Here is a 27,270-nt window from a genome sequence, read left to right on the forward strand (position 1 = left end):
CCTCTTCCGAAGTAGGCATTGTGGACTGGGGCTATGGAGACGGGGAGCAGGGCTGGTTTGAAACAAGCTCTTCCGGAATAGCTGATTCCAAAAGAGGGCTGCTGTGTGGACCTAGTATTTCAGATCAGAGCCCCTGGAAGCAGTGAAATAGGCTCTGCTGCGTGTGGACACACTATTTCGCAATAAGTTTTGCTTATTTTGGGGCTTCCCTGTAGTATTCCAGAACACCTTGTTTTGGAGCGATAACTCTGGAATAAGGTATTCCAGAGTGACTCTGGTGCAGACATCCCTTAGAGGGCTCTAGAACTCCAGCCTGGGCTCTTAGCCAGGCTGGGCCAGGCTGGTGTCCCGGAGTGCTGTCCCAGAAGCTGGGAATGGGAAACGGGATGGGTTCCCTTTAGCTGCGCTGCTGCCTCATAAACCCCTGGCAGGGGCCCTGGGCTGCCATGCCCAGCTATGGCAGAGACACACCCCTCAGGCCCCAGCGCAGGGCTGGGCTGAGAAGAGGGCTATGGGGCTGCAGCCCACAGGGCCCCTGTGTTCTGGGCAGCCCCCCAGCAGGAGAAGGCACAGGCAGCTCTGCCCTGCAGTCCCTCACTCCCTCGACTGCAGCTGCACCTCTACACTCGGAAGCTCGGTCCTCATAGATCCCATTGGCTGGGAATGGCAGCCAATGGGGGCAGCAGCGAGTGGTGCCTGCAAGTGAGTGGGGGGCAGCACAGAGCCACCTGACTGCCCCACAAACAGGAGCTGCTGCAGGTAAGTGCCTCCACCTCGATCTCCTGGCCTGGCCCCGAGTCCCCTCCTCCACCCTAGTGTCCTCCTAAACCCCTAACCCCAATGCTGCGCCCCCACCCACATCCTAACTCCTGCCCACGCCCCACAGCCCCACCTCAAGCTCCAGGCCGGAGCCCTCTCCTGCTCTCCAAAGCGTTGGCCCTAGCCTGAAGCCCCCCTGCATCCAAAACACCCCACAGCCCATCACCCCAGCCAGAGCCCCCACCCTGGAGCCCCTCCCACACGCTGGCCCCCTCAGCCCCACTCCCACATGCACAATGAATGTTCTTATGTGCACCAATACAGGTGACCAGGGCCACCAACGGGGCAGGGCAGTTACCGTTCCTGGGGGCCCAGAGCTTTGGCTGCTGCTATGGTGGGGGCTAGAGCTTGGGGCCCCTTTGCAGTGCCGGAGGTGCTGCTCCAGTGCACCACATGGCTGTGAGGTCCTGGCAGTACTAAGGGTGGCTGCCCTTGGCCCTGCCCCTGCTGGGGGTGCGGTGCCACACCCCCTCCCATTTTGTGCCAGGGTCCGCGGTGGCTGTCAGTCCAGCTGGGGCTGACATGTTGCGCATCATCTCCATCTTGCTGCACATAAGAAAATTTATTCCACACGTGGAACGGCGGCAGCGGGGCGGTCACTGTTCTGTTCAATGCCCAGAGCACCTGGCACTGCCACTGCCAGCAGACAGGACCCAGGGCTGGACGGACTTTGCTCTGACCCAGGAAGGCCGTTCTCCTCTTCTTGTGAGATGACCAAACCCCGGGGTCTGCCCCTGAGTCCTGAGTGGTGCAAGCATTTGTTTCACCTAGAAGCCTGCTGAAAAGTCCCAGGTGTGGCCTGCTGGGTGCTGTGCACCTGTCCTCAAAGCCAGGCCCTGGCCCAGAAAGCTGAGAGTGCCAAGAGACAGCCAGGGTGGGGAAGGGCAAGAGAAAGATGCTGAGGGTGGGGACCCTTGGAAGGAGCAGGGGCTCCCACAGCCTGGTGGGCCCTACAAGCCTGCAGCTGAGTCACAGCAAGGTGCAACCGCATAGCTGACATGCCGTCCCTTGGCAGGGGAAGTACTTTGAAATCCAGTTCAGTCGGGGTGGTGAGCCGGACGGAGGGAAGATCTCCAACTTCCTGCTGGAGAAATCCCGGGTGGTGAGCCAAAATGAGAACGAGAGGAATTTCCACATCTACTACCAGGTACCTGGCCACACCAGGGCACCCGGGGGATGCAGCCAAGCCAGTGTGTGAGTGTGAACAGGAGTGTAAGCACAGGGGAGTGTGAATATGCATAGCAATGCATGTGTGCTCAACTGCTTAAGAACAGGCGAAGGCTCGTGCAAGCAGGTGAACATACACACCTGTGAAATGGGCACACCCGTGTATTGGTGCCTGCATGGAAATGAGCAAGCATGTCCCTGAGCTTTACCCTGCAGTGTCTGGAGGAGAACTGCTGCCTAGAGCTGTGGATGGGCCTGGAGGCAGCGCTCCAAGGGGGAGCAGACAGTCCCAGGCTGCAGAGCAGGGAGCCCTCTCCGGTGAGGGAGGGCCAGTTCGGTTCCATAAGCTCACCCCAGCCCTGCACTGGCATCTCCCCTTTCCTGGCAGCTCCTGGAAGGGGCCTCCCAAGAGCAGCAGCAGAACCTGGGGCTCATGAGCCCCGATTATTACTACTACCTGAACCAGTCTGACACCTACAAAGTGGACGGCACCGATGACCGGAGCGACTTCCACGAGACCGTGGTGAGCAGCCAGGGGTGGGACATGTGGGCAAGGGGTGCCCACTGTGTGGGCGGGGCATCTGGGTGGAGTTAGTCGCCACGGGGGCTGGCATGTGGCTCTGACCTGAGCGGTGCATTTGGGGTGATCGACAAGGAAAACAAGAGGGATGGCCAGGAAGCAGTTCTTTGTGTCCCAGCTGCTGCTGCTCCAGGGACCCTCCAGCCCCCAGTTCCCGAGGGACGGGCTGGGTCGGAAGGAAAGGGCTGGAGCTGCAGGTGGGAGCAGGGGCAGCCTTCAGCCAATGCCACAGACCAGCTCCTCAGCAGGACGGGCACAGGGGGCGGCCCTGCCGCACAGCTCTGTGCCTGTGCTGGGAGCCCCTGGCCCAAGCAGGCTGGCTGGGCTCCCCACGCCTCCTCTGACGGGGATGCCTGGAGATGGGTGGGGATCCGCTACGCAGTCTCCAAATCACTGGTGCCACCACCTTGTTTTTCCCCTGCCATTCCTATGGCAACCCAAAGCTGCCCTTGGGACAAAGCTGCCAGTGGCCTCCTAGGCCCACTCAGCTGCACGGCTGCCCAGGAACAGGAGACAGGAAGGGACCCTCTGGGTCACAGTCCAGTCCTCTGCACGCAGACGGTCCCATCCCACCCATACGTGGATCCCGCCCCAGCTCCACGCCGGTCAGGCTTCCGGTCTGCGGCAGGTACTGTGAGCACCAGGCCGAGGCCTGTCTGCTGGCATGCGCAGGACTGAGTCTGGCACTTGTAGAAGGGGTGTCCTGTGCAAAGTTAACTAGCCACGACTGGGCACAGTGCCGCTGCCCCTTCGCCCTCTCGTCCCACCCCAGCAGGGGCTGTGGGGCTGCTTAGCTGTTGACTGTCACAGCCGGGCTGTTTGCCTGCTCGTTTATCTCACACACTCGCTTGCGCTGGAGGTGGGCACTGCTCTTTCCTCAGGCAGCATCTCTTAAAGCGTGGACCCTCCTGAGACAGAGACGATCGGCAACATTTTCCAAGCTCTTTTGTTGCCCAAATAGCTGCTGAGTTAGTCTGTGTCTTCAGAAACAACAGGAAGTCCTGCAGCACTTTGGAGCGTGAGTGGGGGGTTTTCAGAGGAGAATTTAAAGAGGGAGTCTCAGTCAAGGGGAGGCCAGAGCTGACCAGGTCTATTCAGTCAGGGAGGATGTGGCCCTTTATCAGCAGCTAATGTGGAGGTGTGAACGTCAAGAGTGGAGAAACTGCTTTTGTAATGGGCCAACCACTCCCAGTCTCTGTTCAGTCCTTGGTTAATGGAGTCAAATTTGCAAAGGAATTGCAGCTCCGAGATATTTCTCTTTATAGTTTGTTTTTGAATTTTTTTGTTGTAGGACGGCTGCTTTTAAATCTGTTACTGAGTGTCCAGGGAGGCTGAAGTGCTCTCCTGCAGGTTTGTGTACGTTACCGTTCCTGGTGTCTGATTTGTGTCCATTTATTCTTTTACGGAGAGACTGTCCGGTTTGGCCGATGTATATGGCAGTGGGGCACTGCTGGCACATGGTGGTGTATATTATATTAGTAGATGTGCAGGTGAAAGAGCCCCTGGTGGTATGGTTGATGTTAGGTCCTGTGACGGTATCGCTGGTGTAGGTATGTGAGCAGAGTTGGCAGCGAGGTTTGTTGCAGGGATTGGTTCCAGGTTTACAGTTGCTGTGCTGTGGTCTATAGTTGCTGGTGAGGATTTGTTGCAGGTTGGCAGGCTGTCTGTAGGTGAGGACAGGCCTGCCCCCCATGGTCTGTGAGAGTGAAGGGTCATTGTCCAGGATGGGTTGCAGATCACTGATGATGCGCTGGAGAGGTTTTAGCGGGGGGCTGCATTCATCATCCAATGGCTGTTTTTGCTTGGCTGAATCACCCGTTTCAGAAACACTCACCATGAATTTATTTTTGCTGATACTTTTATTTTCCAAATCTTCCTGGAATACATTCACTGAGTCTTCCAGCTAGGGCCTCAGGCTGATGGGTGCTTTCTCTGCCCCCTAGAATGCCATGCATGTGATAGGCATCGCCATAGAGGACCAGCAGCTGGTGTTACAGATTGTGGCTGGGATCCTCCACCTCGGCAACATCAGCTTCCGAGAAGAGGGCAACTATGCCCAGGTGGAGAGCCCTGACTGTGAGTACGGCAGCCTGAATCCATCCCTCTTGGGAATGGGGCAGAGGAGAAGAATAGGAAGCAGCCACATGGACAGATAAGCAGTGTACAATATCCAGGCCAGAGCTGCAGACAAAGAATCTGAATGCCTCAAGCTAGGCCCTTTTTGTTAACAGCAGCCAGAGGAGCTACATTTCATAATGTTTTGGATTTACATTCAAAGCCCTTATACAACCCGTCTCCAGTCACTGTACAGACATGGTTAAGCATCATTGTCCCCATTTTAGAGAGGGGTTAACTGAGGCACAGAGAGAGGCCGCAGTTCATTGGTGGAGCTCAAAATAGAGCCCAGGATTTCTGTCTCCTACAACCAGGCCTAGAACCCAGGTATTGTGGTACACAGGCTTTGCGGCGCTAAGGGCTAGACCACACCTACCCCTCATCTATGGTGTCTCTGGCTAAGCTGGAGAACAGCAGCCCTGGCTCACTAGCAGCCAAGGGAGGGCATTGGCAGGGCTGGTGGGCGGCGCATGTACCAGGCCAGGGACATGCTGGCTTTCCCTCTCTGAGTGCAGTGCTGGCCTTCCCTGCCTATCTGCTGGGCATCGACAAGGACCGGCTTAATGAGAAGATCACCAGCAGGAAGATGGACAGCAAGTGGGGCGGCCGCTCAGAGTCCATCAACGTGACCCTCAATGTGGAGCAGGCATCCTACACCCGCGATGCCCTGGCCAAAGGGCTCTATGCGCGGGTCTTCGACTTCCTTGTGGAGGTGAGCTTGTGCCCCAGGCTCACCGCAGCCGGGATGGGGCTGGCTTTAGGGGAGCTCTTCTGGGGCTGCACCTGAGTCCTGGAGATCAGCCTCCCTGGAGACAGGGTCTCGTCGACCCAGGGGGCTTCAGGCTTCCAGGGCACCAGCAGTTCCATGAGAATATCCGTGGCTGGGTTCTCCTCAGCCTGCCTCCAGAACTGCCCCCACACCTGAGGGGCCGGGGGAGGAGGCAACAGTCATAGAATCCTGGGGCTGGAAGGGACCTCAGGAGGTCATTGAGTCCAGCCCCCTGCCTAAAGCAGGATCTGCCCCAGTCAAGTCATCCTTCCTGTCCCCCTTCACCCTGTATCTGAGCTACAGCCCCCTCCCCCTCCAGGTCCCCCACCACACACATCCGTCAGCCTGAAGCAGCTGCTGGCCCTTCCCCTGCTGGAGTTGTCAGATCCTGCCTGAGCATGGGGCAGACACTTGGGAACCCAGGTGATAGATAGATAGATAGATAGATAGATAGACAGTGTGTATGAGGATAGATACATAGATAGATAGATCCTTCCTCCAATGCACTTGGGATTAGTGACTGCAAACAGCATGTTGAATTGTGATGGAGGGGACGTGTCTGACTCAGAAACAACATTCTCGGCTGGGCCCAGTGTCCCTGGGCCCAAACCAGTGGCTGTGGCTGCCTCTTGTTTGAGGTGTGGGGTGAGTAAGGGCTGGGGTTTGGCATGTGACCCTGCAGGGTCAGTGCCAGGGTCTGCCCACTCAGGGGAGCTGCAAGGCCAGAAAGCTGCCATGACATGTGCCAAAGAACCAGGTGTTCTGGGTGTTGTGCTCCCCTCGTAATGCCCTCCCTCTCGCCCTTACTTCCCATGCAGTCCATCAACCGGGCCATGCAGAAGCCTTACGAGGAGTACAGCATCGGGGTGCTGGACATCTACGGCTTTGAAATATTCCAGGTACAGCAGGGCCAGCTCCCCACTCCTGCAGGGTGCAGTCAAGGCAGGGGCACATCACGCCATACAGAACAGCTGAGAGGGAAAGGAGAGTTCCCCTTGCAGCCTGGCACAGAACCCAAAGGTTCCTCCCTTTCAGAGTCACTGTGTCCCCCTCTGCTGGCACCTCCCCAAAGGCTGGGCTCCTCTCTGGTGGGCTGGTCTCCTGGGGACTGGCCTGTGAGTCGTCCCCCCAGCTGCACAGCACCCATGTTCCTGACACCCTGGTGCATACCACCTGCCAGCTGCCCCTCCCAGTGCCCACCCTCCCACTGACGCCCCAGAGCCAGCGGCTGTTGCCTGAGGTCCCATGCCAATGCTCCCGCCCGTGCACAGGCTGGCTGGGGAGCTAATTACCCTGCCTCGTGGAGTGGCAATGCTCCAGGACCCAGCAGCCTAGAGAAGGAGAGCCCCCAGGCTGAGGCTGGCAGGTCTCCCCAGGAGCCTCCTGCAGGCCCCACAGGAGCGAGCTGGGAGCTGCGGGGTGGGGATCCAGCCCCCAGCTGGGGTGTCATTTTTTTCTCTCTCCTTTGTACGTCGGTAGAAAAACGGCTTTGAACAATTCTGCATTAACTTTGTGAATGAGAAGCTGCAGCAGATCTTTATAGAGCTGACCCTTAAAGCAGAGCAGGTACAGAACACCCGGAGACAGTGCGCTGGGGGGTGGGGAGAGCAGGGAGGAGGGTCTGAAATCCTAGGGCTGGAAGGGGCCTCAGGAGGTCATTGAGTCCAGCCCCCTGCTTCAAGCAGGATCAACCCCAACTAAGTCATCGCAGCCAGGACCTCGTCAAGCTGGGACTTAAAAACCTCTAGAGATGGAGAATCCACCACCCCTCTAGCAATGCGTTCCTGCAAGTCCACGCAAATAAGCCATTGCTGCTATTTGCATATTAATGTATATGCATTGCCTCATTTGCCGATTAGCACCTTTTCTTTTCCATAATGGGAAATCGATGGAGTCAGTGTTCCCTGGAATCGGAGCACTGGGTGCTGCTCAGGAGAGAGTCAGGGCCACCCAGTTAATTAGCAGAGCGCCCACAGCTGGCGGCCTGTTTCTATTGGTGGTGCACATGCCTCAGTGCACAGAACAAAATTTATTCTGCCCATGGATGGAAGAAATTAGAGGGAGCCCAGGTGGAGGCTGGTAACTGTTCCGCACTGTTGCAAAGCAGGTGTTTCCACGAGGCTGTAGGGGCTTAGCCTGAGGCCCCCTGCTGAAAATCTTGGCTCAAAGACCCTGAATGCATCTGCAGCAAGCCCTGGGGCCTGAGGGAATTACTCTGCATAGGAGGAGGACAGGTGTTTTGCTTCCCCTTTGCGCATCTGCCTGTGCCCCAGCAGCAGGTTCCAAAGCTCTGTCCTTGCCGCACGCAGCTGGATCAGCTGGGCCTCTCTTCTTTCTTCCAGGAAGAGTATGTGCAGGAGGGGATCAAGTGGACCCCGATCCAGTATTTCAATAACAAAGTGGTGTGTGACCTGATAGAGAACAAGCTGGTAAGACTGGGAGGGCAGCTGCATGCCTAGTGGGAGGCCTGCAGGCAGCGGGGTCTGGGCTTACAGCCAGCCAAGACAGCCCCTGAGAAGGTGCCACCAGAGGCTGAAACCCCTGTGCAGAGCAACAGCTCTGCAGAGAGCCACTGCTGGGGACAGGCTGTATTCCCCACCTGCAGGGCGTAAGGGGTTCGTTCACTTGGCCTCGGGTGGCTGATCTGGACCAGCAGGTGGCTGTCCTGGACCCGCCAAAGCCAGACCCCAGAACTGGCCCAGCACTCAGGGACAATCCCTGACCTGCAATGCAGCAACACAGGGGCCCTCATCCGCCTTCTCCTGGCTTCCTCCCAGAACCCTCCTGGGATCATGAGCGTCCTCGATGACGTCTGTGCCACCATGCATGCGACGGGGGAAGGGGCAGACCAGACCCTCCTGCAGAAGCTCCAGGCAGCTGTGGGCACACACGAGCACTTCAACAGCTGGAACTCGGGCTTTGTCATACACCACTATGCAGGCAAGGTATACTGCACGGCCACAGGGCCTAGTGTTGCACGTGGGCATGGAGATGTGTCTGCTCACACTGCAGGCGTGCACACGCTGCACACACAAGCACACAAGGCAGGGATACCTACAGGCGCATGCCCATGCCATGTGGACAGAGCCCCACGCCGCACAGATACTTACATGCACCAGATGGGGAGGATGGGGGTCTGGTGGAGAAGTTCTAAGCGCACGGGTTGGCTTTCATAGAGTCTTAGAGAATCCCAGAGCTGGAGGAGACCTCAGGAGGTCATTGAGTCCAGCCTCGGCCCAAAGCAGGATCAGCCCCAACTAAATCATCCCAGCTGGGGCATTCCATTCTGTTTGTACAGCACCTAGCAGAGTGGGGGTCTTGGTCCACAAGTGGGTTCCGAGGTGAATCCCAAGAATTGTTATAGGTTGGGGACAGACTGGCTCAGCAGCAGTACGATGGAAAGGGATCTAGGGGTAATGGTGGATGAAAGGCTGGATATTCAGTAAACAGTGTGCCCTTGTAGCCAAGAAGGTTAATGGCATACTAGGGTGCGTTGGAGGAGCATTTCCAGCAGATCTAGAGAAGTAGTTGTTCCCCTCTATTCAGCACTGGTGAGGCCACATCTGGAATATTGTGTCCAGTTTTGGGCCCCCCCCCAGGATAAAAAGGATGTGGATTTGCTGGAGCAGGTTCAGTGGATATCAACCAAAATGATTAAGGGTCTGGAGCATGTGACCTATGAGGACAGGCTGAGGGATGTGGGTTTGTTTAGTTTATAGAAGAGAAGATGAGGGGTAATTTAATAGCAGCCTTCAACTTCATGAAGGGGAGCTCTAAAGAAGATGGTGAGAACCTGGTCTCAGTGATGACAGTTGGCAGAACAAAAAGCGATGGTCTGAAGTTGAAAAGGGAGAGGTGTAGGTTGGATATTAAGAAAAACTACTTCCCCAGGTGGGTGGTGAAGCATTGGAATGTGTTGCCTAGAGAGGTGGTGGAATCTCCATCGCTAGAGGTTTTTAAATCCTGGCTTGACAAGGTCCTGGCTGGGATGACTTAGCTGGGTTTGATCCTGCTTTGGGCAGGGGGCTGGACGAGATGACCTCCTGAGGTCCCTTCCAGCCCCAGGGTTCTACGGTTCTATGAAAAGCACGGCACTGGACCAAGGACACCTGGGATCAGTTGTGCCTCTGCCACAGGCTGCAGGGCTGAATCCCTCAATCTACCCAGTACCTCCATTTTCCATCTGTAAAATGGGGATAAAGCCTCCCGCTCCCCAGCTCACAGGTGTGATGCAGATGTAATGGTGCTGAGGGTGAAAATGGTGCTCACATGCATGTCATGTGGCTAACTCACAACTATCCCATGGATTCCCGTGTACACACGTGGAGCTGCACCACATGAACACTGCAGTAAGTACCACTCTGGGGCCGTGGGCTACAGTGAGGAGGCCCCTCAGCCAAGCCGCAGTCACCCTGGTGCCCTCCGGGCACGTTCATGCCAAGCGGCCAGCAAACAAGCCGCAGACCCACAATGCCCCAGGGACTCAGTGGCGGGAGAACCTGGTATAAATGCAGGAACCAGACGATCTGCCAACATGTCTGTCTCCTGAGGCCTCCAGTCGCTCTGGTCTGCCGAGGCCCCCGCCGGGCTGACCGCCGCCTTTCCCTCCCAGGTCTCCTACGACGGGAATGGCTTCTGTGAGCGGAACCGGGATGTGCTCTTCACCGACCTGATAGAGCTCATGCAGAGCAGCGAGCAGTGAGTGCCACGTGGCCGGGGCCGGCACGGGGTGTCCTCGCAGTTCTGTCTCAGGGCAGCCTTCGAGCAATCCTGGCTCCTCCCGGGTGATGAAGAAGGCGGCCCTGTGACACCTCCACTGGCCTTTTCTGGGGCTTTCTCTCCCCTCTGGCTCCCAAGCAGCCCTTCCCCAGGTTAATCCTTCTGCAGCCTCGGACAAGGAGGTGTGCCAGCTTGTGGTTGTACACTGGCCTATTGTGCAGCAGCTCTCTGGGGTCAGGGAACTGTGTCCCATTCATGTGCACCTGTCAATCAAGGGACAGTGGGGTCTCTCCTCTTGAAGGCCTCAGGCACTGGCTAGGGTAGGGAGCAGGATGCTGGACTAGATGGGCCAGTGGCCCCTTCTTGCGGCTGGCCAGCCCTGTGGGGAAAACTTGGAGTTAAACAGAGGTGGCTCCCATTCACCTCCACACCAGCTACACCTCTTGAGCCAAAGCTGAAGTTAGCTCCTGAGCCAGCCAGCTCCTGTGGCAGGGAGCTCAGGACCTCCAGGGGTCCCTCCCGGGGACACGCTGGTGACTGTTTTCTGCCTTCCAGTGGTTTCATCCGGATGCTTTTCCCAGAAAGACTAGATGCCGACAAGAAAGGCCGGCCGACCACGGCCAGCTCCAAGATCAAGGTAAGGCTCCTGGAGAGCTGCTGTCGTCCCTCGGCCAGCCAGGGAGCTTCTAACACTCTCCGCTTGGCTCCTTCCAACAGAAACAGGCCAACGACCTGGTGAACACGCTCATGAAGTGCACACCCCACTACATCCGCTGCATCAAACCCAACGAGACCAAGAGACCCCGGGACTGGGAGGAGAGCAGGTCAGAGGGGCCTTCGCCGCCCACCCTTTGCATTACAAGCAGGGCCTGGGGGATCCACTGCTGCATGTAAGCTCGGGAGAGACAGTCCCTGCCCCCAAGAGCTGGTAGTCACCTTCCCCAGCTCAACAGAACTGGCTCTGGGTCTCCTGAGCAAAACTCCAGTGTCCCTACCCACTGGGCCAGACTGCTCCTCACTGTGAGTGTGTGAGCAAAATGCCTACGATTAGTTACTAAGCAGCCCTGGGGGATTGTCAACAGACCCAGGCTATGGTCTGAGGCACAGGGAATATTTATATGCCAACAAGGTCCTGACCACCCTCAATGGGTGACAGGCGTGTCAGCTGCTCAGGGGCTTTGGACAACCCTGTTAGGCACCTGGTGTCAATCAGCCAAACCTCAAGGGAAAAGGAGACATTATTGAAAACAGGCCCTGGGCTCTGAGCTCCCCGAAGTTCGTAGGAAAATTTTACATGCCATTTTTTTCTCATCTCTTGTTGCTATCATTCTAGCCAGAGACAGTAATGCTAATAATAATGATACTTAGCTCTTACACAACACTTCTCAGTAGCGCGCAAAGCTTTAACAGAAGGGGGAAACTGAGGCACAGAGCATGACTTGACTTGACTTGCCCCAAGTCACCCAGCAGCAATGTTCCCTTTAATCTTTCCCAGCCACGTGTGGAATAAATTTTATGTGCACCGAGGCATGTGCAAATGTGGACCACCCATAGAAACACAAAGCCTCTCTGTAGGTGCTTTGCTAATCAGCTGGGCAGCATTTGACTCTCTCCTGAGTGGCTGCACAAGCGCCCAGCGTACAGGTCCCACTGCCGGGTCAGGCAAAGTGGGACACTTGTGCAAACACTCACAAACACACTTGCTCCTACGCCTCCTGTAAAAACCCACCCTCCCCACGCCGGTCTGGCCAGCAAGAGCCTACAGACTGGAGGTGGCAGCCCTGCCCCTTTGGGTGTGTCGCTCACCTGTGGCAGGTGTGTCACTTCCCCTCTGTGCTTTGCAGGGTGAAGCACCAGGTGGAATATCTCGGGCTGAAAGAGAACATCCGTGTGCGCAGGGCAGGCTTTGCCTATCGACGGGTCTTTCACAAGTTCCTCCAAAGGTAAGGAGCGCCGGCCCCGGGAGCACTGTGGGGCGCTGGTTGAGCCAGGAGTCAGTGCAGCGAGCTCCTGGGCGTGTCAGAGCGGGTCTCTCGGGTGGTCGCTGACGCGCCCCTTCCCCGGCAGGTACGCCATCCTGACTCCGGAGACATGGCCGTGCTGGCGGGGGGACGAGCGCCAGGGTGTGCAGCACCTGCTGCAGTCTGTCAACATGGACAGCGACCAGTATCAGATGGGCCGGAGCAAGGTGTTTGTCAAGAACCCGGAGTCGGTAAGCACCTTTGCCCAGACCAAGATGCCAGCTGCAGCGTGGGCTCACCCACTGTCCCCGAGGGTTATCGAGGGTTCTGGGGCGCTCAACAGTTTGCCTGGCAGCCCCCCTAAAATCACCCCACTGCAGCCGGCCCAGATGTCAGAAGGGACAGCAGGCCACCAGAAGTCATCGCGGAACTGGCGCAAAAGGCATCCTGCCTGGTTTGCGATTTTGTGTTGCTCTGTCTCGGAGCTGCCCTGGGGCTTTTGCGATAGAGGAAGGGTCTGCTGAGAGCTCCCTGGCTTGGGCATTTTGGGGTAAATATCCAAACTTACAGGATGCAAAAAAAATGTGCTTCAGGGTCAAATGTTCTCATCGGTTTCCCCAGCCCGTGGCGCTTGGATTTGGCTGATGGGTAGAGGGTTCCCACCCCCTCGTGGGAGTTGAAGAAAATGGGGTACTTCCCCCATGTAGCCAACTTGGTGTTCTCGCTCACCTAGTGCTACCTAGAGAGCCGACACAGAGAGAGGGTTAGATTACCTAGAAACCATTTGTCCGTCTGTCTACTTACACCGTGTCTGCAGACACCCACCTCTCCTCCCAGCCCCAGTGGAGAGCCTGGGCTGGCCTCTGTCTTGCAGTTCCATCTCTGCATGTGTCTGGCTGTGGCTTCACTGTCCCTGTAAGCTGAGTGCCTGGGAAGTTGCCCAGGAGAGATCCAGGTGACACCCATCTGATTAGCTGAGTGCCCACAGCCGGCAGCCTGGGTGTCTACTGGTGGTGCACTTTCGCACATGCCTTGGTCCACATAAGAAAATGTATTGTGCTCCTGGGCACGCTGCTTACGCTCCCTGTGCTTGGCGGCCACTAGCTCTTTCTGCTGGAGGAGATGCGGGAGCGGAAATTCGATGGCTTTGCCCGAGTTATCCAGAAGGCCTGGCGGAAGCACATTGCCATCCGGAAGTACGAACAGATGCGAGAGGAGGGTAAGGGAGCCTCTGTGCTTCTGTTTCCCCTGGGGTGCTATGAAGCTTAGTTAATGAATGTTTATCATAATGTGGAAGCATGGGATATCCCTACGTGTAGTGATAGTACCACTGCAGCCAGTCACTGACCCTCTCCTAGGGTGTGTGCCAAGAGCAAAGGGAAAGCTACAAGCCCCTGAAATGAGAGAGCAAAGCAAGCCAGGTGCATACGCATTCACCCATTCCACAGCACAAGCAGGAGAGGGCAGCCCAGTCTCATCAGAAGATGACACACTTCAAATAGCTAAAAGAGAACATGTTGGGGGCGGGGGCGTGTCAAACGTGTAACCTGTGGAACTTGCTGCTGCAGGATGTCACTGAGACATGCAGCTCAGTACAATCGGGTTAAGAACAGCGCTGGCTGTGGGAGCCGCTAGGACAGGCTCAGGAAGCTATGCCCACCCCAGAGCGTAGGGCTGCACAGCAAAGCACTCTGCGGAGTTGTAAGGCCTTTCTCTGAAAGCCTCCCCCCACCGGCAGGACACACCTGCCTGGCCAGGCCATTGACCTCCCCTGCTGTGTGTCTCTGCCCAGCTTCCCATATCCTGTACAATTTCAAGGAGAGGAGAAGGAACAGCATCAACCGGAACTTTGTGGGCGATTACCTGGGCATGGAGGACAGGCCGGAGCTGCGCCAGTTCATGGCCAAGAGGGAGCGGATCGACTTCGCTGACTCAGTCACCAAGTACGACCGGAGATTCAAGGTAGATGGACTCATCTGGCAGGACCCTCCTGCTCCTCAGCCGGGACAGGCACTGAGCAACTCCTCTGGGGCAGGGAGAGGCACATCCCAGGGCAGGCTGCAGGGACGGGAGAGCTCCTGCTTTCTCGTCCTCTCTGGAGATCTGCTGTCCCCACTCCTCCAGCCGGGCTGTGGTCAGGCGGGTCCACGTGTCCATTGCTCCTGGCCTGTGAGCTGGCATGGCATGAAAGGGGATCTGCTCCACTGGCCAGGGGGAAAGGAGGGAGGTTTGGGAGGACCTGGAAAGGACATCTCCCCATCTGTGGCCAGGGATTGGCTCATCTCCCCGACCTCAGCCATGGCCCCAATGTGCTGCGCTCCCCTGCCCAGCTCACCCGGCTGCTCCCTGTGAGACATGTAACTCGACCCCCCACTCACCCCATCTGTCCCCCAGCCCATCAAGCGGGACTTCATCCTGACCCCAAAGTACTTCTACCTGATTGGCCGGGAGAAGGTCAAGAAGGGTCCCGAGAAGGGCCAGATCAAGGAGGTGCTGAAGAAGAAGGTGGAGATCCAGGCCGTGCGCAGAGTCTCGCTCAGGTGACCCCTCGGTCCCCTGGACCTCGCCCAGACCCAAAGGGGCCACAACAGCCTCCCAGCCCCTGGCTAGGCCGTGGGACCACCAGTGTGGGTCTGCTGGCATGTAGGCCTAGTGCCACCATTTCCTCAGCCCCATGGACACCCAGCTCAGATGCTCCTGGCCCCGCAGACGGGGTGTGTTGGCTGGCTGGCTTGCCCACCGTCCTTCTGGTGTCTCCCAGTCTCCCTCCTGGTGGCCACCACCCCCAGCTGGAACAACTCCTCCAGTGCTCAGGGCCAGTCTGGCAGCCATGGTTTCCTCCCCATCCCTGCTGGAGATGAAGGTGTCACAGACAGGGGTGGAGGTGCAAGGAAGGGGGTTGCCTTGGGAGACCCCAGGCTAAGGGTCACATTTGCTGGGCGCCCCTACAAGGAGGGTCATCATCACTGCTTTCTAGGACAGCTTCCAGCCCTGTGACCTCCAGGCAGGTCCATGTGGCCTCCACCAGCCACATCTTCTTGCCTCCGCCCAGCAGTTCTCGTGCTTCCAGACAGTCTTAGGGTACCTCCCCACTGGGCTCTGACGCCCTCTTCTCCGGTGTTTTGTCTGCCAGCACGAGGCAGGATGACTTCTTCATCCTTCACGAGGAGAACGCCGACAGCTTCCTGGAGTCCATCTTCAAGACGGAACTCCTCAGCCTGCTGTGCAAACGCTATGAGGAGCTGACCCAGCGCAAGCTGCAGCTCAGCTTCGCTGACACGTGAGGAGCTCGGGGGGCTCATGAGGCAGGGAGAGAGGGTCTGGGGGGGCTCTTGGGGCAGGGATGGCTGTGCTGCTGGGGCCAATTTGCCGCTAAGCTCCGCCAACAAGTTGTGTTCCCAGATGTGGGAGGGAAGGAGGGTGCCTGGGTTCTATTACCAGCCCTGAAGGGGAGTAGGATCCAGTGGTTAGAGCAGGAGGCCTTGGGAGGGAGCAGTCCTGGATTCTGTTACCAACTCACAAAGAGGAGTGGTGTTTAGGTAACCGCCCATAGCTAGGCTCAAACCTGGGACCTCTGGAGCTTAGTGCAGGAGCCACTACAGCTTGAGCTAAAAGCCAGCTGCCGTTTAACTAAGGCTGGATCGTTTTTTCTCTCTGTAAATGGTCTATGTGCCACCCCCATGGGCCATTGAACCCCACCCAGTAGGTGTGCAGGTTACATTTAGAACAGGGGAATTGGAAGGCAGGACACCTGGGTTCTATCACAAGGTCTGGGAGGGCAGTGGGGTCGAGTGGTTAGAGCAGGCGACTTGGCAGGCAGGACTTTACAGTACTAGCCTGGGGAAGGTCATGGCCCCGAAGGGTTAAAATTAAAAGTTTGGGCGTCAGGACCCCTGTGTCTCATCCTCCGGGGAGGAGCTGGTGTCTTGCAATGAGCACAGGAGTTGTACAGGGCTTGGGAGCAGGAGGCCGGGGATCTATCCCTAGGCGTGGGAGCGTAGTGATCTCTCTGGTTAGAGCAGGGGGTCTGAGAGGCAGGACTCCTGGCTGGTGGAGAAGCCCATGACTCTAGTCTGCGGGCTCTGCTGAGCATGGCAGGTCGTTAGGGGAAGCCTGTGGGGCTGAGTTGCACTGTTCAGTGGCACGAGGGTGTTTCAAGCAGGCCCCTCGCTGGGAGAGCCTGGCACTGGGCCCTGAGTTGTTCTCCCCTTCTCAGACTACAGTTCCGAGTGAAGAAGGAGGGCTGGGGCGGAGGCGGCACCCGCAGTGTGACGTTCCTGAGGGGCCAGGGCAATGTGGCCGTGCTCAAAGCAGGAGGCAAGACGCTGACTGTCAGCATCGGGGACGGGCTCCCCAAGAACTCCAGTGAGTGCCGCAGGGTGTGCCCCGGTGGGGGCTCCCAGCTCCCACAGCTTCTGTACCCTGGCTTGAGAGGGCTGGGTGATCTGCACCCAGCTGAGCATCGAATGCACAACACACAGGCCATTCCAGCCGGGTGACGGCGCGCGCGTGCACGCACACACACACGCACGCACACACGCACGCAGAGGCCATTCCAGCCGGGTGACGGCGCGCGCGTGCACGCACACACACACGCACGCACACACGCACGCAGAGGCCATTCCAGCTGGGTGACGGTGCGCACGTGCACGCACACACACACGCACACACACAGGCCATTCCAGCCGGGTGACGGCGCACGCGTGCACGCACACACACACGCACGCACACACGCACGCAGAGGCCATTCCAGCTGGGTGACGGCGCGCACGTGCACGCACACACACACGCACACACACAGGCCATTCCAGCCGGGTGACGGCGCACGCGTGCACGCACACACGCACGCAGAGGCCATTCCAGCTGGGTGACGGCGCGCACGTGCACGCACACACACACGCACACACACAGGCCATTCCAGCCGGGTGACGGCGCACGCGTGCACGCACACACACACGCACGCACACACGCACGCAGAGGCCATTCCAGCCGGGTGACGGCGCGCGCGTGCACGCGCACACACACGCACACACACACGCACACACACAGAGGCCATTCCAGCCGGGTGACGGCGCGCGTGTGCACGCACACACACACACACACACACACAGAGGCCATTCCAGCCGGGTGACGGCGCGTGCGTGCACGCACACACACACGCACACACACACAGGCCATTCCAGCCGGGTGACGGCGCGTGCGCGCGCACGCACGCACGCACACACACAGAGGCCATTCCAGCCGGGTGACGGCGCGCACGTGCGCACACACACACACACACACACACAGAGGCCATTCCAGCCGGGTGACGGTGCGCACGTGCGCGCACACACACACGCACACACGCACACAGGCCATTCCAGCCAGGTGACGGCGCGCACGCGCACGCGCGCACACACACACAGGCCATTCCAGCTGGGTGACGGCGCGCGCTGTGCGCGCACACACACACACAAGCCATTCCAGCTGGGTGACGGCGTGCGCGCACATACACACACACAGGTCATTCCAGCTGGGTGACGGCGTGCACGCATGCATGCACGCACGCATACACAGGCCATTCCAGCTGGGTGATGGCACGCGCGTGCGCGCACACACACACACACACACACAGGGCATTCCAGCTGGGTGACAGCGCACACACACACACACACACAGGTCATTCCAGCTGGGTGATGGCGTGCACACACACACAGGCCATTCCAGCTGGGTGATGGCACGCGCGTGCACACACACAGAGGCCATTCCAGCTGGGCGATGGAGTGCGCGCGCACAGAGACACACACAGACATGCGTGTGCACGCACCACCAGTGGGGCAGGCCCCAGGGAACCATGCAGCGAGCTGGGTTAGCAGGGCCCCCGTGCAGTGTCTGAGGTCCTTCACACCCCTAGCATTGGGCAGGAAGAAAGTCCCACCATTTGGACTTCACGACTCTGTCACGTGTGGTTAGAGTTGGGGAGAGCACAGGGAGCCAGGGTGCCCGGTTCTCATCCCAGCTTGGAGGAGGAAGAGTGGAGTGTAATGGTTAGAACAAGGGGTGCTTGGGCTGCAGAATCCCTGGGTTCTAGTCCCACCACTGGGGGAGTGGGGTGTAGTGGTTAGAGGGGGGCGGGCTGGGCTGCAGAATCCATGGGTTCTAGTCCCACCTTGGTGGGAGTGGGGTGTAATGGTTAGAAGGGGGGGGACCCTGGGCTTCAGAACCTCTGGGTTCTAGTCCCACCTCTGGGAGGGGCTGGGTTGTAGGCTGGCTGGGGGCTCTCTAGAGAGCAGAGTGAATTTCCCTGCCTGCTGATGGTTCAAGGGGGAGGTGCTGCTGCTCCCTGGGGGCAGGGATGGCTGGAGGGTTTCACTGACTGAGGCTCAGGAAGTTTGCTGTGGACAGAGGATGCGCTGATAGCCTCATGAAACTCAGCCCCCCCCACCCCACCCCCCGCTGTGTCTTGTCACTGCAGAGCCCACGAAGAAAGGAATCCAGCAGAGTGGAGGCCACCAGCGGCACCCGGCGCCCGCCAGAAGCACCCAGCAGGCCCCCCCAGGTGAGGCAGAGGGAGCCAATGGAGAGAGCCCAGAACCCCAAGGACAGGGCATGTCGCTCAGCTGGGGGCTGCCTCCTAGGGCCTGTTCCAGCAGGGCCTCAGCCTTGGGGCTCCATGCGAAGGCCCCCACACTGTGAGAACATGGCCCCTCCCAGCCACCTGGGGCTGCTCCCAGGAAAGCCTGCAGTGGGGAGGGAGGTGGGAGCACTGGGGAGGGAGGAGTTTGCCCTAAAGCTGCCACCTGCTGCTGGCTGGTCAGTGGCACATGTGAAATAGCTCTCTAGTTCCCAGGCCAGCCCCTGCCAAAGCAACCCTCTCAGGGGGTCCTGACTGGCTGGCCTCCCCGAGGCACCACGCTGCAGCTACAGAGCTGAGCTCCCATCTCAGCCCTAGCGAACCCAGGGCAGAGGCAGCAATGTGCCTTGATCTACCCCCTCTCTCTTCAGCCATGGCAGGGTCAGGCTGAGGCAGAGCCCCAGGAAGGCACTGTGCAGGCACCACCATTTCACACGTGCTGAGCCTGCCCGGAGCCTCTGAGGGAGGAGGCCACATTCCTGGCCCTGGCAAGGTACCAGGGAACGGAGGGGCAGCACTTGGCCCTGGACTCAGCCCCCTGCCTGGGGAAAGGCTACATAAGGTGGCAGGTGCTCGTAGCTGCACCTTTGGCTGAGTGGGAAGTACCCTGTGTGGCAGCCCCTTGGTAACCACCCCCCGTCCATTAGCTCCTTCAGGGACCTGCCAGAATGGAGCTGCCCGGTTCTCTCGGAATGACCCCCAGCGGCAGGAGCAGATGTACTCCCCAGCCCACAAACAGGGGCGGGGGCCTCCTGCCACTGTGCTGCCCAAACAGGGCGTGAGCCGCAGGACCAAGGCGAGACCCCCCTCGGAGCAGAACCTGGAGTTCCTGAATGTGCCCGACCAAGGCGTGGCGGGGTAGGTGTAGCTCAGCCAGCCCTGCTGCATGGACTGCATGCTACTGGTGCTGTCCCTGGCTCCCTGCCCTCCTAGCTCTCCCCTCCGGCTGTCTGACTCATTCAGCCCTGTCAGAGCACAGCCCACCCATTCCTCAGCACCAAGCAGGGTGCCCCTGCCACAAGAACCCTGAAGGAGCAGCTGGTTAGACAGACATCTTCTGCCACATCCCCTTGGTAGCCTCTGGGCCCTGGCCCGGCAGCTCCCAGGCAGCCTGGCTGGGGAGACCTCATGGGGAAGTCCAATGTGGCACGAGTGGGGAATGAACAAAGAGCGCTCTGAGTTGTGTGCTGGGATGGCACTTTCCCCCTCGGGTCTGCTCCTGTCAGGGTTGGGATGGGGCAAAGGGAGCTGGGGTCTCACAGCCGCTAGAAGAAAAGTACAGCCTGTCCTCCCTGCTGGGGCAAGGCCAACGCACCCAGGTCGCTGACAGAAGGGAATGAACCTGCAACCTTAGGGGCTAGAGCCCTGTGTTTCACCGCATGAGCTAAAGGCCAGCTGGCGCTCACCCTTGGCTGTTGAGAATGGACTTCCCTCTCCCTAGCACGTGGTCTCAGTGCCTCAGGGGTTACACAGGTCCCTTAGCAGAGGCGGCACATCCTGAGCTTCTGAGACCTTCCAGCAGTTCATCCCAGACAAGCCCCCACTTGTAAGGTCCACGAACCTGAGTTGTCAGCAGGAAGGACTGAACCTGTGACCTTAGGGGCTGAAGCCCTGTGCTCTACCACATGAGCTAAAATCCAGCTGGCTCCCAGCCACCGCTGTTGAGCAGAGACTTGCCTCTCCCTCATCAGTGGTCTCATTGCCTCTGGGTGCTACTGGTTCCCCACTGCCCTGCTCCTGCTGCCACCTGACCCCTGCCCAGAACACACTGAGCAGGCACCTTTTGTCTCTGCCCCTCTAGCATGCAGCGGAGGAGAAGCATAAACCAGCAGCCCCCTCCGGCACGCCGCCCCAAGCCCCAGCCCAAGGTCGTGGGCCCGCGCTGCCAGGCCATGTACCAGTACATTGGGCAGGATGTGGATGAGCTCAGCTTCAACGTCGGTGATGTCATAGATATACTGCTGGAAGGTAGGTCTGAGGCTCCTGCTGGCCCCCGTGTGGGGGATGGTCAGGGCAGGGCTGGGCGTGGGAAGTGGGGATGGAAGGAAAGGAGCAGAGTCTGCGGATGCAGAACCCCACCTCGCTTTATCATCATGATCAACAACCATGGGCTCAGCGCCCGTTGGTGTCCGATGGCTCCCTCACTATTTCCTTCCATCTTTCCCTGTCCACTGCGGAGTGGCTTAGTTTCTGTAGACTAGCTCTGCACCAATCTACTACATCATCTATCCATTCTCTGTGGGGTCTGCCTCTCCTATTTGAACTGTCCATTATGCCGAATACCAGAGTCTTGACTTTTTCATCCATCGTTCATTCTGCAGATATGCCCAAATAGGTGTAGTTTCCATTGTACAACCTTCTGCAGCCAGTTCTTTTTCGTCTGTATCTTCCTATATAATTCCTCGTTGCTGACCTTCTGCATCCATCCTATTCTCAGAATCTTTCAATAACAATTTCTCTCAAATGCCAATATCCTTCTCCTCTAATATTTCATTAACACCCATGTCTCAGATCTGTACAATATGTGGCTAAATACACAGATTTTCAAGATGCTCAGCTTCATTCCAAAGCTAGTCGCTTTGCTTTTCCAGATTTTGTCCATCACCTTCAAACTCCCTCTTGCTTTTGCTATTCTAGTCACTGTTTCCTTCTTCCAGTCTAGATTATATGTCATGTTGCTTCCCAGATATGTGAACTTCTCTACGTTCTCTAGTTCGATCCTGATCTTCCTTCCTATTTCCAGATCTCCAAATACCATTGTTTTTGCTTTATCGATGTTCATAATGAGTCCGTACCACTTCCCTTCCTCACTTAGCACCTGCACCATTCTCACCAGCTTCTCCTCATCTTCCTCAATGATAACTACATCATCCACAATCCTCAAGTTGTTAATTCTCACCCTGTGCACAGATATCCCTTCTACCTCTTCCTTGATCTTGTCCATTGCTTTCTCTAGGTGCATGATGAAGATACTCGGCGATATCGGATCTCCCTGACTCGTACCTCTATTCATTCTAAATCACCTTCCCTACTTTCTGCACGTTCTCACTGCTGCCTTCGTGTTGTCACTGATATCCTTCAAAAACCATATCAGTCGCTATCCACTCCATACAACTCAAACACTGCCTAAGTCACTTTCTGATCTATATTGCCAAATGAGTTCTGATAATCGATGAAGCAAGTGTAGACATTCTTGTTCTTTCATCGAGCATTTCTCCACTATCAATCTTAGTGCCAAATTTGCTGTATGGTACTTCTATCTTTCCTGAAACCCACTTGCTCATTCACTAGATATCCTTCTATCTGCGATCTCAGTCTCTGTCAGTATCATCATCAGCACCTTGCCTAGATGACTCATTAGGAGAATCACTCTGTAGTTCTTGCACTCCAATGTGCTTCCTTGCTTGTGTATTGTCATTAGCACAGATCTTGTCCATTCCTTAGGTGCCATCCCTCCTTTCCATGCTATATTACATAGTCAGTGTATTTCCTGAATCATGTTTTCTCCGAAGTATGTGATCATCTCTCCTGTGATCTTATCATTTTCAGGGCTCTTGTTGTTTAGTTGTTTCACTACTCTCTCTACTTCCTCCTTGGAAATATCGGTTTCGCTCTTGATGCTTGGGGGAGATAGCTCTTTCAGTTCTTTGATCAGTCCCTCCAAGACACTCAGGTCCAAATGTGCTTTGTACAGATTGGTGCAATATCTCATCCATCACTGCACAACCTTCTCCTTGTTCATGAGCATCTCTTTGTTCTCATCTTTGATCGCCATCTGCTTCTCCTTATCCTTTCTGGCTGCTTTCCTTACCTCCTTGCATTTCACCCTATATTGCTGTTCTGCCAACTCAGAAACATCTCTTCGATGCTCTCTTCTCTTGGACCGGCTTCAGTGTCTCCTGTGTAATCCAGTGCTTATTGATCTTCTCTTCTTCCAGAACCATCTATTCAATTGCCTCTTCTATCACCATGTCTATCCCTTCAAATCCCTTATCTAGGTCTTTCTCTGTGCTCACATCCTCATCTTCTCTTCCAGTGCTGTTCTGTATGCATTCCTTCTTCTTATCAAGATCCTATCTATCATGTTTTGGGACTTCCCATTGTTCGATCACCATGTCCACTTCCTACAGCCCTTTTGTTGGAATCTCGTGTTGCAGATCACCATCTTGTGCTCCATAGCAAACTTTAGGGCTATGTCTACACTAGGGGGAAACTTCAAAATGTCCATGCTCATGGCCAAATCGAAATGAATATTCAGCAATACATTAGCATGCTGCCAGCCGCAGCACTTCAAAAGTGCCATGTTTCTGTCTTGTGCGCGGCTTGTCTACGTGCGGGGTCCTTTTCGAAAGGACCCTGCAAATGTCGAAATCCCCTTATTCCTAGAATATTCATTTCAGAGCCTCATTAGTGTTCTCCGATTTGGCCACTTGTATGGACATTTCGAAGTTTTCCCCTAGTGTTGACATGGCTTAGTAGTTTCTCGCCTCATTTGTTTCTTTCTCCATATCCAAACCTTCCCATGACTGTCTCCCAACCTTCCTTATCTGTTCCAACCTTCACGTTCCAATCTCCTCCGATGATCAACACATCTCTCTTCAGTATCTGCTCCACTGTCTTTGTCAAGTCATTATTGAAGAGCTCAGTCTCTTCCTCCATAGTGTTTGATGTGGATGCATACAGCTGAATAACCGAGATGTTCAGTGGTTTTGCTTTGAAACTCGCTACCATCATTCTTGCACTCGCCGGTTTGTATCCTAAGAATGCTCCTCTGGCTCTTTTGCTAAGAAGAAATCTGCTTCCTGCTTCCTGTGTCATTTCATTCCCTGACCAAATGGTTTCGCAACCACACATCTCTCCCACTGCCATCCAGCGCATGGGAGCCAGTCCAAGTATATCACGTTGGTGTCTCTCCATCTCCTTTCGAAGCAGGTCTAACTTTGGTCGGATGAGTGACAATGTGCTGATCGTGAAACAACAATACAAATGAAATCTGATGCTAGTGCAACTAACTGATAAAGGACTCCGGCTTGGACATCGCCCAAATACACGAGGTCCGCGGCACCAATCGAGTGATCAGGGTTGGGTTGATAAGTTGACTACCAAAAGGAAAATGGAACATCTGAACACTGTGGGAGATTGGACCCTCCTCCTTCTCCCAGGCTTGGGACTGACATGGAACCCCTAGAGGCTTCATGGCAGAATTCACCTTGCTTTAGCTGCCTCCTTACTCCTCCACTAGCTGGGCTGCCAGGGTGTCCAAAAGTGCCTCTGTGGCTGATGAGCCTTGGCCTCGTTTCTCCCTCCAGCCCAGGTTCATGGCAATGAACAAGCCTCATGTGCATTCATTGGCATGCAAAACGCATGGGCTGTGGCCCAGCATGCCCATGGGAGCTGCTGCTCTGCAGTAGCTGTTAGCTTCCTGTGAGCCAGGCTGAGCTGTGTGAGTGCTGCCGCAGGGACACCCAAAGAGAGAGGGACATGGTTCTGTCAGTAGATGGGACGCCCAACCCTTGTGGCCCTTTCTCGGGGTACGGGGCATTACCCGCTGTTCAGCTGCCCACTGAGCAGTTCTACATGTTTCTTGGACTCTCCTGGGAGCCTTCTCTATGGCTTAATTGCTTAGTTATTTAAGAACCTCCCGATAGGCACCTCATCTCAGTTGTGCACTGCCATCAGGGCACCAGTGCTCATCGACCACTCTTGCTCTCATGAGCAACACACAACCCATTGCACCATCTGGCTGACTTATCTTCAGCATATCTGTGCAGCTGCAGTGAGTTAACGCAGCACCTGCACTTAGCCACTCCCAGGCACGGCACCAAGCAAAGGTGACATCCACCACTTGGTTTGGGTTGGAGCCTTATGTCGGGCACACTGGGAATGCTGCCTCTCAACTGTGGCACTTCCCAGTCAGCAGAAGCAGCACGTGAGCAGATGCTGGCTTGGAAGGGAATCTGGACACTGCACCCAACAAGACTGTCGTTAAACTGGCGAAGGAGACGGGTCACCTACAGAGGGATGTTCCACACGGACCAAAAGATCAAAAAGCCAAAAAGAAGAGCCAAAACCAAAAAATTCAGCAGGTGCATGGAACCTGTTTGCAGAGGCTGGACAAATTAACTGGTGTTATGTAGCCATGAGACAACCATCAGGCAGTATTTCCATGTCAGGGTCCTGCTGTCCAGGCTATGCTCAGTACCTGTTTTCACCAGTTCGGGAGCAGGTCCCTCAGAGAATGAGCCGCACTGGGCTGGGAGCACACCCTGGCTTCCTGCCCCTGGCCAAGGTCAATTCACCAATTCACCTCTCCCAGGTGGGGGTCGTGGAACTAACATACGATATCTGCAAAGTGTGAAGAACAATCTGAGTTCCCGCAGGTCCCCAGGGAGTCTGCAGTGAGTGTCAAAGGCCTTCATTTGCTCCCTGAGGGCAGCTTTGAGGGGTCAAAGTCTTAATACTGCAGTATTACTATTGTGCTGGTTCTGTAGCTGGCTGGCAAGAGATCCATTTGCAAAACATTTCATTCGTCGATTTTTACGGCCACCAGGGACCTATGCGGTCATCGATCCTGACTTCCCGTGTAACCCAGCCTAGAGAATTTCCAACCCTGGCCAGAGCACTTCAGCCCAGGCCACAGATCTTTGTCATATACCTAATGGGTTACCACTATGCAATCTTGATAATTAAGCTTAAATTGGACAGCAGTTTCTAACAGCTTCCTAAAAAGGGGTAAGTGATGAGCCTCAAAAAGGCTGCTCTCTCAGCCGAGGAGGCTACTGAGCCATGCACTGGACTTGGGCTGTAGGCTGGCTTCAGAGAGCCGTGGATAGCTGTACCAGCCTGCCCTTCGGCCCACTACACAAACACACACAGACCCAGCTCTGTCTCTCGTGCCCACCGTCAGAGTAATTCTGTCAGGCTGAGGTGGCTGGGCACAAGTACCTTGTGCATGGGTTCTCTCGTACGCTGCATTTACAAATAATGCTCACATATCCTTCTTCCAGATCCCTCTGGATGGTGGAAAGGTCGGCTCCATGGGAAGGAAGGGCTCTTCCCTGGGAATTATGTGAAGAAGATCTAAGCGAGCTTAGGTCGGAAGACTGCCCTGAAAAGTGGAACAGAGATTGACATGAATTAATTCATCCAACCTCACCTTCTGATACAGAACACACAATCCAAGAGAAAGCTGCCCCTGGCCCAGTCCGCACTGGCTCCCCTGGCCAAGTGGGAGGGACAACTGCAGGCCAGATGTGTAGCAGATGGACAACTCTGCAACAGCCAAGCCTGATACAGAAACAAGGGCACAAGCCTTGCTTTGAGTCCCAGGCATAGGCGCTACCAATTATGCTTGTTGTTTAAGTTGGCTGGGGGCAGAGCTAACTCAAATGGCTGCTGGGCAGTTGTTTGTTGTGCTCTTCTGCTGAAGTTGGTGTTTTAACAAGTGCTTCATTTTAGGGATGATTCCCTTTCAGGTTTCCTTTCCCTTGCTGTGTGATTCTGCTGGCCAGCCCGATTTGCTGCTCTGCTGTTGTCTGTGACCTGGAGCAACATTGTTTTGTGAGCAGGTCTCCTGCACTGATTTCTGTAGCGAGTTAAGATTGTAAGCTCTTTGGAGCAGGGACTGTCTCTTTGTTACACATTTGTACAGCTCCTAGCACAGTCAAACAGGAAAAGTACAAATAGTAAGAATAACGTTGTGCTTGCTGATAACAGTGGTGAATTTGACCATGTGACGCAGCACACAGCGCTCATCTGGTATTGCTGTTGCACACTGAATCCTGAAGCTGGAGCTGTGGGGAAAGCAGAGATGGGGGATTCAAAATCTCCAGGAATTTCAACCAAGGTTAACCCCAGCAACGGTCTATGACTGGTTTCTTCAGTGGCTCCCTACAGTGAGGTGTGAATTCTCACCTCTCAGACAGTGGGTCCAGACCCTGGGACGAACGCATCGAGGATGCTCTTCTGAGACCACCTAGGCAATGATTATTGAGATTTTGCTGGAGGGCGTGAAGTAAGGAAACCAGCCATTCCCAAGAAATGGTGCACTGCAGTCTCCTTTCAAGGCATCTGAGCAGCTCAGCATTATGCTGAGCTACTCGGCCAAGCCACATGGGCCCCACAGGGGATCCGGGTGTGTATCTGACAGGGAATTCTAACAGTGCTACCTCTGGAACAACACGGGTCAACAAGAGAGTGTCACAGTGGGGCCACGGAACTGTGTACGTGTGTTGCTGTTATCTCAGAACCTAGGGAAAGAGTCAGTCACAAGGAATAGCTAATTGAAGTGCAGATGGCCAAGTTTTCTCTGGCTAGGGGAGTTTATTTTCAGTCATGTCAGGTCCCGTGGTCCTGGTTGACTGGGACACTCCAAACTGCTGGCTCAACAGATGTAGGGATTTGTCAGAGGTAATAAAGAGCTTGGACTGCCCCAAATTAGCAGGTCAATAAATGGAGAATTTTGCTTTCCTTTGTATGCTGAGGTGACTGAATGGGTTTTCCTCTTGTACCACCAGAGGCTTTCCGA

At 56.0% G+C, this 27,270-nt stretch overlaps 1 protein-coding gene across 1 annotated transcript in view; it reads left to right on the top strand.

Moving 5' to 3' along the window:
• The window catches only part of MYO1F (myosin IF), a 51,291-nt gene extending 24,085 nt beyond the window's left edge, over positions 1 to 27,206 (top strand). The window contains exons 7-28 of the mRNA XM_074978067.1: positions 1,835 to 1,966; positions 2,375 to 2,509; positions 4,510 to 4,642; positions 5,197 to 5,393; positions 6,269 to 6,349; positions 6,930 to 7,016; positions 7,793 to 7,879; positions 8,228 to 8,395; positions 10,063 to 10,148; positions 10,725 to 10,806; positions 10,887 to 10,993; positions 12,014 to 12,112; positions 12,237 to 12,381; positions 13,235 to 13,349; positions 13,923 to 14,092; positions 14,525 to 14,670; positions 15,264 to 15,410; positions 16,347 to 16,495; positions 18,585 to 18,668; positions 19,391 to 19,601; positions 20,545 to 20,711; positions 25,751 to 27,206. Coding sequence (XP_074834168.1) covers positions 1,835 to 1,966; positions 2,375 to 2,509; positions 4,510 to 4,642; positions 5,197 to 5,393; positions 6,269 to 6,349; positions 6,930 to 7,016; positions 7,793 to 7,879; positions 8,228 to 8,395; positions 10,063 to 10,148; positions 10,725 to 10,806; positions 10,887 to 10,993; positions 12,014 to 12,112; positions 12,237 to 12,381; positions 13,235 to 13,349; positions 13,923 to 14,092; positions 14,525 to 14,670; positions 15,264 to 15,410; positions 16,347 to 16,495; positions 18,585 to 18,668; positions 19,391 to 19,601; positions 20,545 to 20,711; positions 25,751 to 25,827 — 2,805 coding nt within the window. The 3' untranslated portion in view covers positions 25,828 to 27,206. The remainder of the gene's footprint in view (positions 1 to 1,834; positions 1,967 to 2,374; positions 2,510 to 4,509; positions 4,643 to 5,196; positions 5,394 to 6,268; positions 6,350 to 6,929; positions 7,017 to 7,792; positions 7,880 to 8,227; positions 8,396 to 10,062; positions 10,149 to 10,724; positions 10,807 to 10,886; positions 10,994 to 12,013; positions 12,113 to 12,236; positions 12,382 to 13,234; positions 13,350 to 13,922; positions 14,093 to 14,524; positions 14,671 to 15,263; positions 15,411 to 16,346; positions 16,496 to 18,584; positions 18,669 to 19,390; positions 19,602 to 20,544; positions 20,712 to 25,750) is intronic.
• The last annotated feature ends 64 nt before the right edge of the window (positions 27,207 to 27,270 follow it).

Source organism: Carettochelys insculpta, chromosome 27 (assembly GCF_033958435.1).
Source record: "Carettochelys insculpta isolate YL-2023 chromosome 27, ASM3395843v1, whole genome shotgun sequence".
Lineage (NCBI taxonomy): Eukaryota > Metazoa > Chordata > Testudines > Carettochelyidae > Carettochelys > Carettochelys insculpta.